The sequence below is a fragment of the Euphorbia lathyris genome, chromosome 1, assembly GCF_963576675.1.
Source record: "Euphorbia lathyris chromosome 1, ddEupLath1.1, whole genome shotgun sequence".
Taxonomy (NCBI): Eukaryota; Viridiplantae; Streptophyta; class Magnoliopsida; order Malpighiales; family Euphorbiaceae; genus Euphorbia; species Euphorbia lathyris.
Window position 1 is genome coordinate 88,080,747 of NC_088910.1, and position 18,547 is coordinate 88,099,293.

Below are 18,547 nucleotides of genomic sequence, written 5' to 3' on the forward strand. Positions count from 1 at the left end.
TGAGAAATTATTCGTCAAATTGTCTTTTCGATCATGAATTTTGTAATTAAAAAAATACAATTAAAAATAATAAAGGAGAATGAGTTAATAATGATTAAAAATGATACTTATATTGATATTTTTAAAGGAGATTGAGGTTTAAGGGAAAAAATTAAAATGAGATAAAAAGTGAAGAGAGTGAGATTCAAACATAGGACCAATTGGATGTAGAGATTCGTTCATTTATCACTATGCAAACTTAGTTTTATGTCATATAATCACATTCTACATTATAAGTCTAATTTTAACTATTTTGAGGGGCTGCTCGGAACTGAACCACTGTTCGTCAAGGGTGTTCCGGAGGATCGGAGGGTCGGGAGACCCTCCCTACCCCCTAGCTCCGCCCCTGATCTTACATTTCTTACAAATTTATCAAACAAGTCCTTTCTTTGAGCAAATTCCCAAATATCTATATTCTGTCATTTTATAAATAAGAATGAGCAAGGAGATGAAAATTCCTGGAAGCAATTATTTGAAAGGTTTAATTTCAAATAAATTTACATTTTTTACAGATAGATATATATATATATATATATTTTTTTTTTACAAACAAACTCTATGTTGACATCGTTAGCCATTTTAGATGGAGTTTGTCAAATTTAACCGATAACAATCTTAAAATAAAATAAAAATTTAAGAATTAAAGTTGTTTAGTATTATATTTACAATGGAACTACGTTAACTTTCTCTCTTCTAAAAAAACATCTAAATGACCTTAAATATAAAAAGTTAGAAAAATTAAGTTTTTAAAATATTATTTAATTCTTAAATTTTTTTATTTTGAGATTGCGTCGGTTAAATTTGATAAAGTCAATCCAAATAACGATCTTAACCAAGTGGTTTATTTTGTGAAAAAAAACAAGTAACAATTTTAAAAAACATTGTAAATTACATCCATGACTATTGAACTTTGCCCATTTTAATATTGTGGTCACTGAACTTCAATTCTTAATATGGTCATTAAACTTTGCACTTTTTAACACCGGTGGTCACTCAACTTTAACCAAGTCCTCAAAATGACAGTTAACGACCTCAAAATGAAAATATTCAAGAATTAAAGTTGTTGAGAACGACATTTACCATGAAAGTATATTTTTTATTTTCCAAAATCACATTTTTTGGAGGTTTCTCTATCATCACCAAACAACACCTAAATAACCTCAAAACGAAAATTTTCAAGAATCAAAGTTCCTTAGCATATCATTAACTCTTTGAATTTTTTTTATTTTCAGACTGTCAGTGGTCATTTTAAGGCGTTGAGTCGCTATCGGTGTTAAAAAGTGTAAAGTTCAGTGGCTAATACAGTTAAGAATTAAAGTTCAATGGCCATAATATTAAATAGGTAAAGATTAGTGGCCATGGGTGTAATTTACCCGAAAAATATACAAGCAGTAGGACGTGCGTGGATTGAAGCCATTGACGACTTGAAGTAAAGAAAAAGCAAACCAAGTCTTCTTATTTTCATTCAAACTACCATTCTGTCTTCTGCAAAAACAACAACCAGTCAACATTCTTTGCAGATCATGCTTCCTTTTCCAAAACAAATCAGATTTATTTCAAATCATCCTACTTTCTCACACTCTCTTCCATCTTCCATTGAACCTCCACCTCCAGGTATTATCCCTTCTTCTTTTATTATACTATTTCTTCAATGGTTTTTACTGACTTCTCATTCTTCCACTTCTGGCTAATTAGAGAATATTTTATTTGAAATCTCATATTTTTGTATACTGTTTACATTTACCAATACCTAATTTGCTAATGTTCATATCTTATAATAGATATTTGTAAGATAAGAAAGCGATCACTATTTTCTCATGGATGAATTTTCGAATGGGAAAACTGAGGAGACAGAGAAGGTTGAAGTCGAGGTTAAAGATGAGAAATTAGTTATTGAAGATGCTGAGGAGCCCAAACCTGAGGCTGAATCTGTTATTCAATCCATGAAAGAATCTCATGATGCTGAGGATAAGGAAGAAGCTAAAGAGGAGAGTTGTATCTTGCACGATTTGGAGGAGAAAGAGGTTATTAACTCAATTTTCGATTCGGATGAGGTTATTGTAGAAACTTTAATGGATTCTGATGTGATTGAAGTGGAATCAGAAGGAATTGGTGAGACTGAAATTGAATCAAAAGGAATTGATGAGACCGAGCTCGAACAAGAAGGAATTGATGTTGGCTTGTTAAATGGAGCAAGGGAAACAATGTGGCCTGAATCAATTTCAAATAAGCCTAATGGTGGTGCATCTGAAGTGGGATTGGGTGAAACTGAAGAAGAAATTCCGCCTTCTTTGGTTGATGTATCTGCAGCAGATGATGAGGAGACCCAAGTTGAATCACAAGGAATTGGTGAGACTGAAATTGAATCAAAAGGAATCAATGAGACCGAGCTCGAACAAGAAGGAATTGATGTTGGCTTGTTAAATGGAGCAAGGGAAACAATGTGGCCTGAATCAACTTCAAATAAGCCTAATGGTGGTGCATCTGAAGTGGGATTGGGTGAAACTGAAGAAGAAATTTCGCCTTCTTTGGTTGATGTATCTGCAGCAGATGATGAGGAGACCCAAGTGGAATCACAAGGAATTGGTGAGACTGAAATTGAATCAAAAGGAATCAATGAGACCGAGCTCAAACCACAGGGAATTGATGTTGGCCTGACGAATGGAGCAAGGGAAACAATGTTGCCTGAATCAACTTCAAATAAGCCTAATGGTGGTGCATCTGAAGTGGGATTGAGTGAAACTGAAGATGAAATCTCGCCTTCTTTGGTCGATGCATCTGCAGCAGATGATGATGAGACCCAAGTGGAATCACAAGGAATTGGTGAGACTGAAATGGAATCAAAAGGAATTAATGAGACCGAGCTCGAACCACAAGGAATTGATGTTGGCCTGTTGAATGGAGAAAGAGAAACAATGTGGCCTGAATCAACTTCAAATAAGCCTACTGGTGCATCTGAAGTGGGGTTTAGTGAAACTGAAGACAAAATCTCGCCTTCCTTGGTTGATAAAGATGAAAATCCAGGTTTACCAGATGTGGTAACAAGAGGGATTGAAGAGATAAAAGTGGAAGGCAACTCATCTGTCACTGTTGATAAGGAATCTGTGCAAACTTCAATTGATGGTTCTTTGAAACCATCAGCTGATGCCATCATTGTTGGAAGCAATGATGCCTTTCCTGAAACTATAGGAAACCCGGTCAGTATATATAATTCGTTGTGATTCCTTTTTTGGTACCTCAATACAATACTAATTGTTTGATCACCAAGCCTTTGAATGTTTCGCTGATGAGGTTTTCGCGATCCTTGGCAGCATATTATATCAATAAGCCAGCGCACAATACAACCGACAACTTGGAGGAGTTGCTGTGGCCTCTTTCAAGTCCTCAAGCGTTCGAATAGGTAAAACTCAAGGTGAGGAAAGTCCTCAAAAGTAGAACAAAGTATTTTAGTAATGCTCTAAGTTGAAAACTATTGTGAAATGTGTATGTTACCTATTTAATTATGTCCCTTTATCATAAGTACAACAATATATACAACAACTTTTCTCAATGGCATGATTTGTCGACAAGTTACCAAAACGATTAGACCGTGGAACAACTTAATATGTGATCTTGAATAACTTAGAGGGTGCGAAATCGAAATGGGGATAATATCAGGGAAGGTGGGGGTAAGGGGGATTGAAATTCAAGACGATTTGTTTATCTAGTTTGCACCAAGAAGACATCAAACTATCAAAAAGTGCATTATCTCTCATTTGAGTGTGTTTTTCATTTGAGTATGACTCCTATTACATGAATTTGTTGCTTATGTAGATTTCCATGCAAAACATTTTCTATGATGCACATCAAACTATCCGTACTGTTAACATAGTAGAGATAACTTGGGTTTGATAGAAGATAAATCTTGTTATTCTTGTTATTTTCTTTTGCAGTAAAGTAACTGAATTGAGGTAAAGATTTTATCTGCGTGAGTTTGATTATATTCGGGTTTCAACTTTAAGCTTTTCTTATCATTCTGTTGCCTCATGTCATGAATGGCTGAATGTCTTCCATATAATCATCAATGCACCTTTCTTGTTGATTAGGAAATTGAAGTTTTGAATCGTATTTTGACATACCCTAATCTCAGATACTATTAGTATTGACATTGGATAAAGCTTAAATTTTATCCCAGATTAGGATAAATTCATCCCAAAACTTAAATTCATTGGTATTCGATAAAGCTTGTGAGTGAATTGGGTTTTTAGAAAGTGTAGAATGAGCATATATCCAATGTGAAATTAACTGAAACTCTGAATTAAGCAAGCAAGCATGTTTACTGCATTAACATTTTGTTATGTTTTAGTTTGTGTAATGCAGATGTCAGAATGAGATTGAGCAGTGAAAGCTTTGCTAAGTGCAGTTTCATCATTTCCAGTATTGTTTTTTTTTCTGCTCTAATTACAACATATCCTACGAGATTATACGAAATGAGTTTGAAAACTTTTATATACTATTAGCTAGTATTGGAGGTAGTGACATCTCACTTTTATGTCTTTCTGGGGCAGAAGGAGATTACTTCAGTTCATTATCTATATTTATTCAATCAACATTATTGATTCATTATACTCCAATTATATTGACTTCATACGGAAGCTTGAATTTTTTTGTCTTAAATAAGCCAATTGTTGCCTAATGACCTTATAAAGTAGTGCTATTCATGATAAAAGCACAACACTTGGTTTCTAGCATCCTAGAGCTTCCAAGAAGTTCAACTCATGATATTGATACATTTGTGATCAATCTCTAAACTATTTCTATAGTTATGGTGTATTTGAAACTATTTTCGATTTTGTGGTGTTTTTAGTTTACTATGCTATTACGAAATGGCGTGCCAAAGATTTTTATCGAACATTCAAAGCAATAGACATAGAATTGTTTTCTCAACAGTGCGTCTTGCAGACGGGTGAACTAGTGACAGAAGCTCCTCAAAGAGTAGGAGCTTCTCGCCACCAATCATCAGACTTGCTGTGTGACAAACGGACTGTTAGAAAATAGCCCGCTAGTCAAACATGCAAACTGCTTTGAATGTCTCACAAAAATATTTGGAATGCCATTGTAACTGGCGGATTGAACTAAAAACGCCACAAAGTAGGAAATAGATTTTAATCAATCATAAATAGAGAAATAATTTAGGGACTGACTATAAATGTGTCAATACATCCCGATCAACTTGGAAAAGAACAGAAACTTCAAGAAACAAGAAAAAATGTCTCTTCTAACCGATAAAATATCAACTTCAGCTATTTGTGCTATAAAATTTATCAAATATTGACCCTAAAGTCATTGTCATAAATTCCGTGGTAAATCTATGCTGAAAAAATGACATAGCATTAGTTTAATCATGGATCAAGGCACGTTAAATTTCGAGTCATGCTATGTTAACTCCATTAATGTCAAGTTAATTAGCAATAGAAATACTCAATAATGAAGTATAAAAACAATTTGAAATCCGGGGTCTTTTTGTTACGGATATGGTATTAGTAGAGCTCACATGACGACAACAACAGCAACAAAGCCTTAGTCCCGAAATGATTCGGAGTCGGCTAACATGAACCATCATATAAAATCGTGAAATCAAGTCGTGTCAGCGACACAAATTCGCTCCCTCCACTCCGTCCTATCCACTACCAGATTTTCCTCAATTCCTAGTAAACTCATATCACTCTCGATCACCTTCCTCCAAGTTTGCTTGGGTCTTCCCCTATCCCTCACCACTACATCCCCTTACCATTCTTCGGTTCTCCTAACCGGCGCATGACATCTTTTAAAATTTGACATGGCTTGAATCTGTGGTTAAATCACGTCATGCTAGTCCTTTTTTGACGGAGTCTGGAGAAAATTTATAAAAGTATCTTTAGCAAGCCAAAATTAAAGTTTAATTATTTCTATGACACAAATTGGAGTTTGGTATAGAGAAACAATAAACAAAATTATGTGACATTATTGTATGTAATCCAAGAAGAAGTGATAAAGTAAAAATAAGAATAAAAATATGAGTATTTAGTCTCTTCCAAGTGTCTAGATACCGGCTAACAATCAAGTATAATCAAAAGGCCTAATATATCCCTCGTGTCATATCCGTCTCCTTAATTTTAGCTATTATATTCTAATATTAGATTATATTATAGTTATTTATTGATTGAAGAGTTAATTGAATACTATGGATATAGTTTGGAAGCCAATTTCATATTTTAAGTGTAAAATTAAAAGTTTAGGGTAAGTTTTAAAATAATTTAAAGTTTAGAGGACTAAAAGGGAGATTTTTTCTTATTGGAACATAAATCACAACTTTCCAAATATGCATTTCGTATATCTAAGAAATCAAAAATCAGAATTTGGTTTTAGTTTTCATTCTTCATCTCCATCTTTCTCTTCTTCTCAAACACCTAAACATATCCAACTTCAGTGATCTTATGATATCCAGAGTTTGCATGGTTCGATTGAACCGTTTTTTTTTACAGTAGCTTCTAGACATTCTAATATACATTCTGGTCGTGTGATTTTGATTTGGAATTTTCTACCATTGGTTCGACCTAGGCAGATTATAGTGATGGATTTGAGGTTTTGATGTGTTTTTCTCTCAATTATTGCTAATGTAAGTAACTATCAACTACCCTTTTGAGTTTTTATGTATATATAACTCTATATTTTTCAGAAAATTAAATTTTTGTAGGGATTTTTTTTATCATGCATTTGATTAAATGAGGTTTTGTGATTTGGTTTTAAAATGAGTTTAAACTATGTTCAAGAATTTATATATATATATACATATATATATATATGTGTGTGCGCGTGTAAGATTTGATATTTTCAAAGTAAATTTATTGAAATTGATTTATGAATAAATGTATATGTATATATATTAAGTGATTTCTATAATTTATTTCTCAAAGTAAATTTTAGATTTAATTAAAGATTGTTAAAGTAGTAATTTTGATGAACTTGTGATTTATTGAAATAAAGTTTATATAATAATGATTTATGTGTTTACTTTTAAGAAATTGAAGTTAATAAAACGATGGTGCTGCTGGGGTTCGAACACTGGCCTCCTCACTTACACTCCACACTACTTACCACTAAGCCATTTGTTTTCCATATGTATTCTGTCGCGCGCTGATTAATATACCAATGCCTTTGTAGTTTCTATTGTTTAATATTTGATGCATGCACTTATTAATATTGATTAAATTCGCATAATAATTATTAATAGAAAAAAACAAATGTGCATAATAATTAATTATTAATAGAAAAAAAAACCAAGAACATGCTCTAATTTCTTATTTATTTAATTCCTCTATATTTTTGTAATTTATGTTTTAAATTGTTAAGGACGATGTTCTAAATATTGTTACATATGTTCTAAACTTTATAATTTGTGTTCTAAAAATTAAGATAATGTTTTAAAAAAATAGTAAATATATGGGCTATTTTTTTGTTCAAAAAAAAAACTTACATTCTAAATAACATAACGTATGTTCTAAAAAACATAACATATGTTCTAAAGTTTATAGTTTGTGTTCCAAAAATTAAGTATAATTTTCTAAAAAAAGCAGTAGATATCTGTATCGTTTTTTCACTTGTTCTATAATATAATTTATAACTCATGTTCTAAAAAACATAACGTATGTTCTAAAAAATATGTCGTACGTTCTAACTTCATATTTCGTGTTTTAAAAGTTAAAATATATGTTATAACGTATGTTTTAAAAAATATATTGTTTGTGTTCTAAAAATTAAGTATAATGTTCTAAAAAATCAGTAGATATCTGGATCGTTTTTTCATTTGTTCTATAATATAATTTATAACTCATGTTCGAAAAAACATAACACGTGTTCTAAAAAACATAACGTATGTTCTAAAAAATATGTCGTACGTTCTAAACTTCATAGTTCGTGTTTTAAAAGTTAAAATATATGTTCTAACGTATGTTTAAAAAAATATATTTTCTTATATAACATAAATTACAAAAATATAAAGGAATTAAATAAATAAGAAATTGGAGCATGTTTTTGGATTTTTTTCTATTAATAATTCATTATTATGGACATTTTCTTTCTATTAATAATTCATTATTATGCAAATTTTTTTTTTCTATTAATAATTTATTACTATGCACATTTAATCAATATTAATAAGAGCATGCATCAAAATTAAACAATAGAAGCTACAAGGGCAATAGTATATTTATCAGTGCGCGACATAAATTATAAGGAAAACAATTAGTTCAGTGGTAAGTTGTGTGGAGTGTAATCATAGGGTCTCAGGTTCGACCCTCTTAAACAGCAACGTTTTTTTTAATTTTTTCTACCCAAAACTACGTAGTTTTGGGTGGTTCTCACCTAGGAAAAGGTTCTCACAAGAGCCCTCTCCTATATATATATATATAAGTTATATTATGAAATTATAATATTTTTAGTATCCATCAAGAGTAATCTGAATAGGTGGTTTTGATTAAAGACCGTATTTAGTGAGAAATACGGTCTGTGTACACAGTTCAAAGACCAGTCGGATATGGCAAAAAAGTGTTGAATAAGACCATAGCAGCGTTTTTTTTAATTTTTTCTACCAAAAACTACGTAGTTTGGGTGGTTCTCACCTAGGAAAGGGTTCTCACAAGAGCCCTCTCATATATATATATATATATATATATATATATATATATATATATATATATGTTTTTAAGTTATATTATTAAATTATAATATTTTTAGTATCCATCAAGAGTAATCCGAATAGGTGGTTTTGATTAAAGACCGTATTTAGTGAGAAATACGGTCTGTGTACACAGTTCAAAGACCAGTCGGATATGGCAAAAAAGTGTTGAATAAGACCATGCTGGTTAGGCAAAATTATGAGATATCTCAATTTTATTATATTATGGGGATTGATACATATGAGGATTATCTTTCGGATGGATACGGTTTGCGAAATATTTATTGATATACGCTTTATGAAGTGTTTATTGAGATACAATTTATGAATTATTTATTGAGATACAATTTATGAAGTATTTATTGATTTACGGTTGATTTGAGTAAATGGTTAATTGCAAACCTATTTATTTTGTATACTTGAGATTTTAAACAAATAAATATATATAGCTATTTTGGACATGAGTTTTATATTAAGTATTTTAATACAGTGATTTATATTTTAACTATGTGTGATATTTTAAAAAATGATAGCAAGTTTGATATTTTAAGTTGCAGATTTTGTTAAAAGTATCATTTGAGTATTTTATTATGATTTAATTCATAAAATGTTCATTTTTAAGATTATGAATTTTATATGGTGCATTTTGGAAATTAATATATATATATATAGTTATTTTGAGTATAAGTATTTTATGTAGTTGATAATTGTTTACTGAGATTTTTGTCTCGCGTTTTTAAATGTTTTAATATTTTTCGGTGAGAAAGTACAAGATATAGAGAAGATTACTGACCGATTAGGTGAAGATTGGAAGTTGTTGCTTATAGTTAGAATTATCATTAGAACTTTAGTATTTCAATTGTAATATAATGGAGTTGGTAAATATGTTGAGGTTCTTGAATGACTAATGTAGTAAGGATATTGATTTATTTAGAATATATATTTAAGAGTAATGCCTAGAAAATTGATATTATGGTATTTGCATAATTTTGAGACTTGTAGGTATTGATTACGGTATTTCTATTTCACGTCCGATGCCGATTGAGGTCGTTTAGGGTTGGATGTGACACCTCGCCCCATCAAGTTGTCCAAAAACTACAAGTGATCCCCTGAACTTCAAAATGTTACAACTAACTTCCTCAACATGCTACGGATAACCTCTCAAATAGGTTAATATTTATGATTTTGAGAGTTTTTTTTTTTTTTTTTTTGCTCTTTTGTTAAATGTATTAGTAAATTAGTTAGATATAGCAACTGATATTTTGGACATCCTTTTATTTTTAGTGTACTATTATGTTGAATATGTTTTTTGGATTTAGCGGTTATTTATCCAAATAAGCAATTTAAGGGGTTATTTTTTCCAAATAAGCAAGTTGAGGGAGTTAATTATAACGTTTTTGGACAACTTGAATAGATTGGGGATGTATTAGACATAATCAAAATGGAAATCAATTTGACCCAATATAGAAATGCCTAATTCTAGAGTTCCTTGGATTAATTACAAGTGCATTGGACACACAATGTCTTTAAATAACAAATTAAACCTAAAAAATCAGATAACTAAATATCTTGTATGATTTTATTTTTGATTTTGTGGGATTACACATTCGAAAAGGCAAGATCGAGTAAAAAAAAGCAGTTTCGTGTCTTAAGGAGTTGCTAGCCTCCAGCTCAGCGAGCTGAAAGCTAGGGGGTGTGTCTTCGCTTCCTTCTGGCCAGTTCGGCGGGCTGGTCAACAGTAAACTAACTTATCCTTGATCTTCGGTCAAACTCTTCCTAATTGCTGAATCCCTCTAAAATATGTCAACACTCTCATCAAATTATTTCCTAAGTAAAAAATGATTTTTTTGGTAAGTTAATCTCATAATTTTGGATACAAATTAAATTTTAAATATGGAAAATAAATTTATTAAAAATATCAAAATATTTGATAAAAGTTAGAAATATTAATAAAGTGTTAAAAATGTAATTAAAAACTTAAAATTAAGAAAATAAAGATTAAAATGGTTTAAATTAAACAAAAAAAAAAACAATATACAAAAAATACGGATAAAATGTACCTGACCTACTTTCAAAATAGGTATACAATCCTTTATATTTGATAGCACCTGTTATTCCACAAAGTCAAACAGATTAGCCACTAAATCATCCTTTACATTGCTTTTATTATGAAAAATAAAATTCCAGTAATCTTTGAAATTGTTGAACAAGCCACTAATATCGCCAATATTTCTTTTTATTTTGGTCATTAATTCCCGAGTTAAATCAATTTTTTGAACTTATTATTATTTTGACTAAATAAATAAGGTAAAAATAAATAGTACAGTATGTTCCAGAAAAAAGAAAAGAATTACTATAATTGTCAGATAATTACTTTGTGATTTGGAATAAAATAAAATAAAATATGAATGACGTGTCTGAATTATGCAGCGTGTAATGTATGAATAGTCTGTTACCAACTTACCATATCTACGAATCCAAAACCTAACGTACATTTCCATTTTTTAAGGCATAAAAATTAAAATGTTTCCCTCGTTTAATTTGTTCAAATTTCAAAAACGACCCAACACCTTCTCTCTTTCTCTCTCTACTTGAAACTTCGATTACACCTGCAACAAGGAACAACATAAATTCCTTTTTTCTTCGATTTAGGAAAAAAAATTAGCAAATAAGAGTAGATGATATGCGCATTTTTGAATCGACTAATACGATTACTTTGCAGATCGGTGCTGAGATATATTGACAGATCCTTATCCAGAGTTATGGGTTGTTTGTTGGGTTGCTTCCGTACCAAAGACGATCGCCGGCGACCTCACATCGTCTCTGATTCTGTTCGGACTAAACAACCTGTACGCGTAATTTTCTGTTTCTGTTCATTTCTTTTCATCTTTTGTTGCTCTGCTATTTCATTTTTCTAAAGAAAGTGTTTCTCCACACAGTACTTTTGGGGAAAAGGCAACTTTTACCGATTTATCTTCTCTTGACTATTTTTTTATTCGTTATCTCTTTGATTGCTTTCAATTTCCTAAATTTGGCTGAACTATCATGTTTACTGATAATTCTTTGTTTTGCAAAATCGCAATCAGGAAGTTGTGGTGTCCGCAAATCGCTTGTCATCTCTATTCTTGTCAGAAGGTAAATGATGCTCCAAATTCTTTTACCTATATGATTAATTTTCAATCTTAGTAGATGATCATAATTGATTTCTTCTGAATTATACTCTTCTCTCTATAAAGAGGGGGAAGATTTTGTGCACAGGAAAAATCATTGTTTGGGATCTGGAGAAATCAACAAGGAGCTGGTGGATGAGGTGGGCATTTATGTTGTAATTTGTTTGAAGTACTATATGTTGGAAAATTATACCAATCTAAAGCATTATGAGAGATATACTCAAATCTTGATTTATGTATTCTTTTGTTGCTTTCACTAGTTTTGATGATTCATGCTGGTGCCTTGTTAAATTTCAATGTAATGTAGAACTGATACTTTTTTAGGTTCGATCCCGGAGATCGTTGGACTTCTTTGTTGTTGATTCCACTGTAATATGATGATTAGTCTGAACTATTTAAATGCTTCTTAATCCTTCATATTGAGCTGGCTTCTATAATGTTACTTGGTTTTCATATTTGGTACTTTATTTTGCCTGCTTTCAGAGAGATTTTGTTGAAATGGCTTAGCTGCTTTAGCTTTTCTTTCGTGGTTTAATTTCTCTTTTCAGGCCAAATTTCTAAAGGCTTGTGGTACTTTACCTGAGACTCCTGCTGAAATTCGGAAAGCATCAAAGGGGCTAAAAAGTTCACCTCCTCTTAACAAAGGTTCAGAGTCTCCAGATTTCCGTTCATGGCTTCCTAACACATCTATTAAGAAATTTCAGTTGGATAATCAAATTGACGAGTCCTCTTTTCCCATTAAACTTTGCGATGAGTTGGGACATGGTTCACCTTCTTCTGAACTTACACCTACCAGGTTGAATTTCTAACTCTTGTTAATAGTCCTTGAATAGTTTTCATGAATGTAAATTACTATTGGGATAACTCTCGTTTAAGGATTTACTTTTTGTTGCTAAATTAGTATCTCATGACTGACTAAAAGAAAAAGTATTCAATACGTTGGGAAGAGTCCGTTTCCAATCTTTGGAAATAGTTCCTGGCAAACTTATTTACTGTTTCTGATGCAATCATTTCAAGGAAAAGTTAACGTCCCTGCAACGCAGCAAATAATTATATAATATCCCTTCTTTTAGTTATATGATGCTGTGGTGAAAGTCACATCTTATTTTCCACCATGTTTATTGTCTTTCTTAAAATTCTCTAGAAGTTCGCAATGGCTAATTTATGCAGAATTCCATTTCTTTCATGTAGCTGTATTTCCATTGAGCAGAATACTGGAAGCAAGTCTTTCAGCGTTGATGATGGTAAGGCTAGAAGTATAGTAGCGATTAAGGTTCAAGAAAATTAAATTGATAATGTTTTAACTTAAGTTTCTCCTTGGCCTTTTAGCTACATCAAAACTTCCAGTCAAGAACAAGTCGGTGCGCTTTGACTGCAACTTTGATACATCTTCGTGTAAAAGGTCATCTGAAGATATGCTCAATGTTTCACGGAGATCTGATTCACCTGGGGATTCGACTGCATCAAAGCCTTCTCCTAGACCAACTCCACTAAAACTTTCCGAAGAGATGCAGACACCTGGAACAGTTTTCCCTGCAAGTTTAGAAGTTTTAGGGAATGGGAAGACTAGGATGAGGTCTCAGTATGTGCATCCACTTTTAAATCCAATTGAGAATGTCGGTCAGTGGAAGGAGCTGCAGCAAGATAATTTTACTTCACATGAATTATCAAGTCAGCTCAAAGAATCAATTGAACAGCTAGAAAATTCAAGCCCTGAAGCAGGAGTTGGACTGAAAGAAGCTTCATTGCAAGAATTGAAGGTGGAAACAAGTTTGTCTGCTTGGTTCAAGCCAAAACAAGCTGCTCAAGCTGGTGATCCAATTGATAGAACTGCAGCAAACACAAACTTCCATTTTGGTAGAACTCCTATGGACAGGCCTATCATTGGGATGGTCGCAGCTCATTGGAACGAGAATGAACCTACTAATATCTCCCCAAAGTGGTGGGATGGCAATGGAATCCCAAATTCAACTAATAAGTACAAGGAAGTACGTTGTAAAACTCATATTTAATTGTTTATCATGTCTTTTTTAATCATCATTGAGTGGTAGACAGAACAAAATGCTTCTATTGTTTTCAGGATCAGAAAGTGAGTTGGCATGCTACACCATTTGAGGAGAGGTTAGAGAAGGCATTGTCTGAAGAAAGTTTCATATCTCAAAAGTATGTTTGCTTTCTTTCTTGACTTCATGCATTATAATTCTGGGGCAAATTGCATATTTGAGCTTTTGAACTTACATTGTTCTATTGGGTCCTTATATTGATCCAACACAAAAACATTTTTATTTGAATTGAAATATCTACTTGAATTATGAAGATCCACACTAGCTTTCAACAATTTCAGTGATTTTCAACAGGGTACCGATGAGTGGGACACCTATAGTTTTTGATGAGCAGGATGAGATTGAGAATGATACCGCGCTTTCCAAGTTACAGCCAGCAACACATTCAAAGTCAGTTATGAGCATTGGTGTGTGATATTCCTTTTGATGTGTAATGAGTTTCAGTCGAATGGAGTCAACTGAATTTTAATCTGAATTGGAGCAGTCAAATATAATGGTTTTGCTTGTATTCAGACGATTTTGAATTATGATGCTCATTTACGAGCCGCATCAGGTCAGGAGTGTAAATTGGTAATGCAAATTATACATGGCTAATTCAGCATTTGGTTTCATCATTGATGGAAATATACACATTTTCTCAATAACTCCGTTTTATGTAATGATTGTGAAAACCGAAATGGGCAAAGAATTGAAGGGTTAGAGGTGAAATTAGAGTTGAACTGTCTAATTGATTTACAACGATCAACTAGTTACTTACAAAATAACTCTTGTGAAATTGTTTTGAAACTTACAAAATAACTCTTAGTTTCACTAGATTCCTAAGAAAAAAGAGATGGTCTCCCTATGTATAATTTTTTTGATATTCATGAATTCTAGACTAAAGTGAAGAACAAAATGGGACAAGTGTTACACCATCCATGCAAGCAAATTCAAATGTAATGTAATGCATATATAACATATGAACTATAGCATGTGCAGCGATGGAATTAGAAATTGGCCATCTAGCGGATGCTTAAAACAAAATATACATGGAAATATAAAATGAAACATTCATGGAGTAACAAATGTATCTCAATGAAAAAAAATAACATATTGATAAGAAAACATGTGTTTAGTGCAAGTAGCTTGACCGAGGGTTTCGACGATACTCTATTTAGACGAAAAGTTAGAGAAAATTTCATGTGAATTTTCATTACAGTGAGATGCAACCATTGATATGAATTTGAAGTGAAGATTGATCTAATTAAGGACTAAAAATTTACAGAATGATCCTATTTTATAGATTAAGAATGAGTTGTCTCCAAGATGTGAAACTCATTATTATTTCATCTTTCAACCTTATCATGATTACTTTAACTTTTAAACTATTCATCATTATTTTTACCATTCAACCTTATCATCGTTACGTCAACTTTCAAACTCTTTATTATTACTTCAGCTTTCAACCTTATTCAAATTCATACATGTAACATCCTAAAAATTAGAATTATATAATTAATTAGAGTATATTTAATTAGTGCGGTAGTAAAAATAAAATAAATAGAGTTAGGTTAGTATACATACACATAACATATATACATATATATAAAAATGAAAAATAAAATAAAATAGAAGAAGAATTTTAGTATAACTAGATTGGGTACTTAGTGATACGCTATTAACTAAATGGATCCAAAATGTTCGAAGTAAATACATGCGGCCCGAAACTATCAATTGAGCCTAATTCAAAAAGCCCATAACCAAAAGAAATACAAAGGCCTAGTTATGAAGAACCTTCTTTAGGAGCTGCCTAAACGAACATGTGGACCAATAGCAGTCCGGATCCCAAAGGCACGCTCCTAGCTCCCACTAAATGTGGAGCTTTATGAAGCTTAGAGTCTGAATCCAATAAAATGCCGCCAAGTACATAACCTTTATGTAAGTCACTAATTACCTATAAATAGCCTTGAAGTAAGGACCTCAGGTACGTCATATTCTCATTACATAGTGTCTCCTAATCATTGCTTTCAAGTTGATTTTGTACTCCTGAGTACCATTCTAGCTTAAGCATCAGAGATGGTTCATCGGACTCTGGCCCCTTTATGACTGTTTGTTGCCATCTTAGGTCACCAGAAGCAGTTGGAAGACAAAATTTAGTATAAAGGAAACCATTTGGTGCGACGAACATGGACACTTTTTCATCAGTATAGTTCATGTTCGTAGTTCAGTCGTTCATCCCGTGATTCAATCGGTGGTTCATCCTGAGATTTAGCCTGGCCATCAAGCTGAAAATATACCAAGTACATCACCCGCACCTAATTATGGCTTAGTGGATTCAAGTAATCATCTAATAACACCTTTGTTTGTTACTCAAGCTTTGGATCAAAGAATCGACGCATGTTTAGCCTTATTGGACCTTGTATAACTATTTTATGGATGGTTTAACGAAATAGTTGATTTACAACATCAGATCTATTCAAGGATCTATGAACATCCTAAGGGTTGAGCATGCTTCACAAATGGAGATAATGCGTTTAGAGTTTAAGGAGGCAAAAAGATGGCAAGTTTGGAGAAAGGAGGGGATCAGTTGCTTGTTCTACTAGACATCATGTAGCTCAAACATGTCCTCAAAAGTGAAATTTCTATGAGGAATCCCGACCATAGATGTTTAGGGGGAGATCAAAGGAGAAGCCTATACGTCCTCCATACTGAAGACACTATCATTCGCCTTCACCAGTCAAGCAAGCGCCCAAGCTTAAAGGATCCAGATAAGCGGCATAGAGACGTTCGTCATGATTCCATTGAATCCTTGATTAATCATTATGAATCACATAAAAGGAGGATGGAGGTTTCTATATCCCCGGACTATCAAAACCAAAGGCAACAGCCGAAGCCGAATGAGAAAGAGCACTCTTTGAAGGAGGAGGTTTATAACCTCATCAAAAGTGAGATTTGACATATCATAAAGGATGAAGGTTTGGAGTCTAGAATGCTTGAAACTACAGATGTAGATACTCTTTTAACTGTAGAGATAATGACCCAGCGAATGCCAAGAGGTTTCAAATATCCTCTTCTAAAAAATTACAATGGCATGGCAGATCCAAATCTTCATGTGAAGAACTTTCTTCGGGCACTTCAAACCACAACAACAACAGATGCTCTTATGTGTCATTTGTTTTCAACAACATTAAGAGATTCGACTGCTTATTGGTATGACCAATTGCTACCTGGTTCTATCAAGTCTTTCAAGCAAATGTCTAAGGAATTTACGGACCATTTCATCACTTCCATTCCTAAATGTAAAATAATGCAAGATCTCAATTACCTGGTACAAGAGCCTAACGAGTCCTTAAAGGAGTGGGTGGAACATTTTCAGAGAGTGGCCATCTAGATTAAACATATGAATATGGATAAGGCAGTAAAAGCCATGACAAGTAATTGCTGAAGTAAAGATCTGTCTAAGGAGTTGGCCACCAGGTGACCAGAAATGTTCCCAGATCTAATAAGAAGAGCCATAGATTTCATCAAATGGGATATTCATAAACTGATCGCTTGCTCAATGAAAGGTTGAGTTGGGTTCATCAACCAAAAGATTCTAAAAGCGATATCAAGGATCACACAGATCGAAATTATGCTCCCTTGAATGCTCCTTGCAAAAAAAAAAAATCCTTTACTGGGTGGAAACTAACAAATAACATATTCAATATCCTCCCAAACTGAAGTCCTCAGGTCGAAGGCATAATGGATTATATTGTGAGTTCCACAAAAGCAATGTCATGCTACGGAGGAGTGTAGGCAATTAGCAGCTGAGTTGCATAAGATGGCCGAAGCAGGCAAGCTGGACAAATTCTTGAAGAATGCAATCAAATCTAAAGATTCAAAGGATAAGCATCATGTAGAAAGGGCTCCCATGGGTGTTATCAATGTCATTGTCGGAGAATCGAAAGAGGATTATTCGGTGAAAAGAAGAAGAGTACATAGGGACCAAGAAAGAATAACTGAATCAAGATCTAAGTTCTTTTTTGGTAACTTTACTCGACACACATATAATGATGCTTTAGTCCTTGAGATTTTTTTAGAAGAGTACAGGGTTCATAGAGTGTTCATTGATACTGGAAGCTGTGTAAATGTTATTACTCGCAAGACGTATGAAGCATTACGCCTGGATCATGAAAGGTTAATTCTAACTCTGTCACCATTAGTGGGAAAATTGGGACATTTGGTACCCCCACTTTGGTAACACACAGATGAATGTCTTTATTGGTGATGGTTCAATCAAGTGGCTTTTTGAAGTAATTGATTCAGTATTGCCTTATCGGACGTCCACTTTTAGCCAAATCTGTGGGTGCCTTATCTATACATCACTTGGCATGGCAGATACTAACAAAAGAAGGCATGTCAGTGGCTCAAGGTAATCAAGTCATTGCTCAAGAAACTTATCTTGTGTTTTTGAACATGAAGCCTACATAGGATCTTATAGAGAAAGAAATAGAAAGAACAGAACCAGTTGGCACCTTAGAGAGTATTTGGTTGGCTGGGGGAAAATCTATCCAGGTTGCTATAAAAATCCAAGAGCAACCGAATGTTGATATTATTTCAAC

At 32.9% G+C, this 18,547-nt stretch overlaps 2 protein-coding genes across 5 annotated transcripts; both read left to right on the forward strand.

The window, feature by feature from the left end:
- The first annotated feature begins 1,488 nt into the window (after positions 1-1,488).
- Positions 1,489-4,668, forward strand: LOC136205615 (uncharacterized). Of its 3 annotated transcripts, none has more exons than XM_065996293.1 (4): positions 1,489-1,653; positions 1,821-3,236; positions 3,351-3,439; positions 4,385-4,668. In XM_065996293.1, exons 2-4 carry the CDS (start codon positions 1,857-1,859, stop codon positions 4,536-4,538), a joined length of 1,623 nt encoding a protein of 540 aa, XP_065852365.1. In that variant the 5' UTR covers positions 1,489-1,653; positions 1,821-1,856; the 3' UTR covers positions 4,539-4,668. The 3 variants fall into 3 exon arrangements, with proteins under 3 accessions (XP_065852365.1, XP_065852373.1, XP_065852381.1); XM_065996301.1 differs by having other exon boundaries at positions 1,490-1,653; positions 4,399-4,566; XM_065996309.1 differs by having other exon boundaries at positions 1,491-1,653; positions 3,351-3,451; positions 4,385-4,523.
- A 6,564-nt stretch (positions 4,669-11,232) lies between these two features.
- On the forward strand, positions 11,233-14,578 carry LOC136205635 (protein JASON). Of its 2 annotated transcripts, none has more exons than XM_065996316.1 (8): positions 11,233-11,589; positions 11,821-11,869; positions 11,971-12,044; positions 12,453-12,700; positions 13,096-13,148; positions 13,234-13,892; positions 13,985-14,067; positions 14,262-14,578. In XM_065996316.1, exons 1-8 carry the CDS (start codon positions 11,413-11,415, stop codon positions 14,380-14,382), a joined length of 1,464 nt encoding a protein of 487 aa, XP_065852388.1. In that variant the 5' UTR covers positions 11,233-11,412; the 3' UTR covers positions 14,383-14,578. The 2 variants fall into 2 exon arrangements, with proteins under 2 accessions (XP_065852388.1, XP_065852395.1); XM_065996323.1 differs by having other exon boundaries at positions 11,234-11,583.
- Positions 14,579-18,547: the final 3,969 nt, after the last annotated feature.

Coding starts and splice junctions, on each gene's coding strand:
- LOC136205635 (XM_065996316.1), top strand. CDS start 11,413: ATGATATGCGCATTTTTGAATCGACTAATACGATTACTTTGCAGATCG. Junction 11,590..11,820: donor GGACTAAACAACCTGTACGC/GTAATTTTCTGT, acceptor AATCGCAATCAG/GAAGTTGTGGTGTCCGCAAA. Junction 13,893..13,984: donor CAACTAATAAGTACAAGGAA/GTACGTTGTAAA, acceptor TATTGTTTTCAG/GATCAGAAAGTGAGTTGGCA.
- LOC136205615 (XM_065996293.1), top strand. CDS start 1,857: ATGGATGAATTTTCGAATGGGAAAACTGAGGAGACAGAGAAGGTTGAA. Junction 3,237..3,350: donor CTGAAACTATAGGAAACCCG/GTCAGTATATAT, acceptor GATCCTTGGCAG/CATATTATATCAATAAGCCA. Junction 3,440..4,384: donor GTCCTCAAGCGTTCGAATAG/GTAAAACTCAAG, acceptor GTTATGTTTTAG/TTTGTGTAATGCAGATGTCA.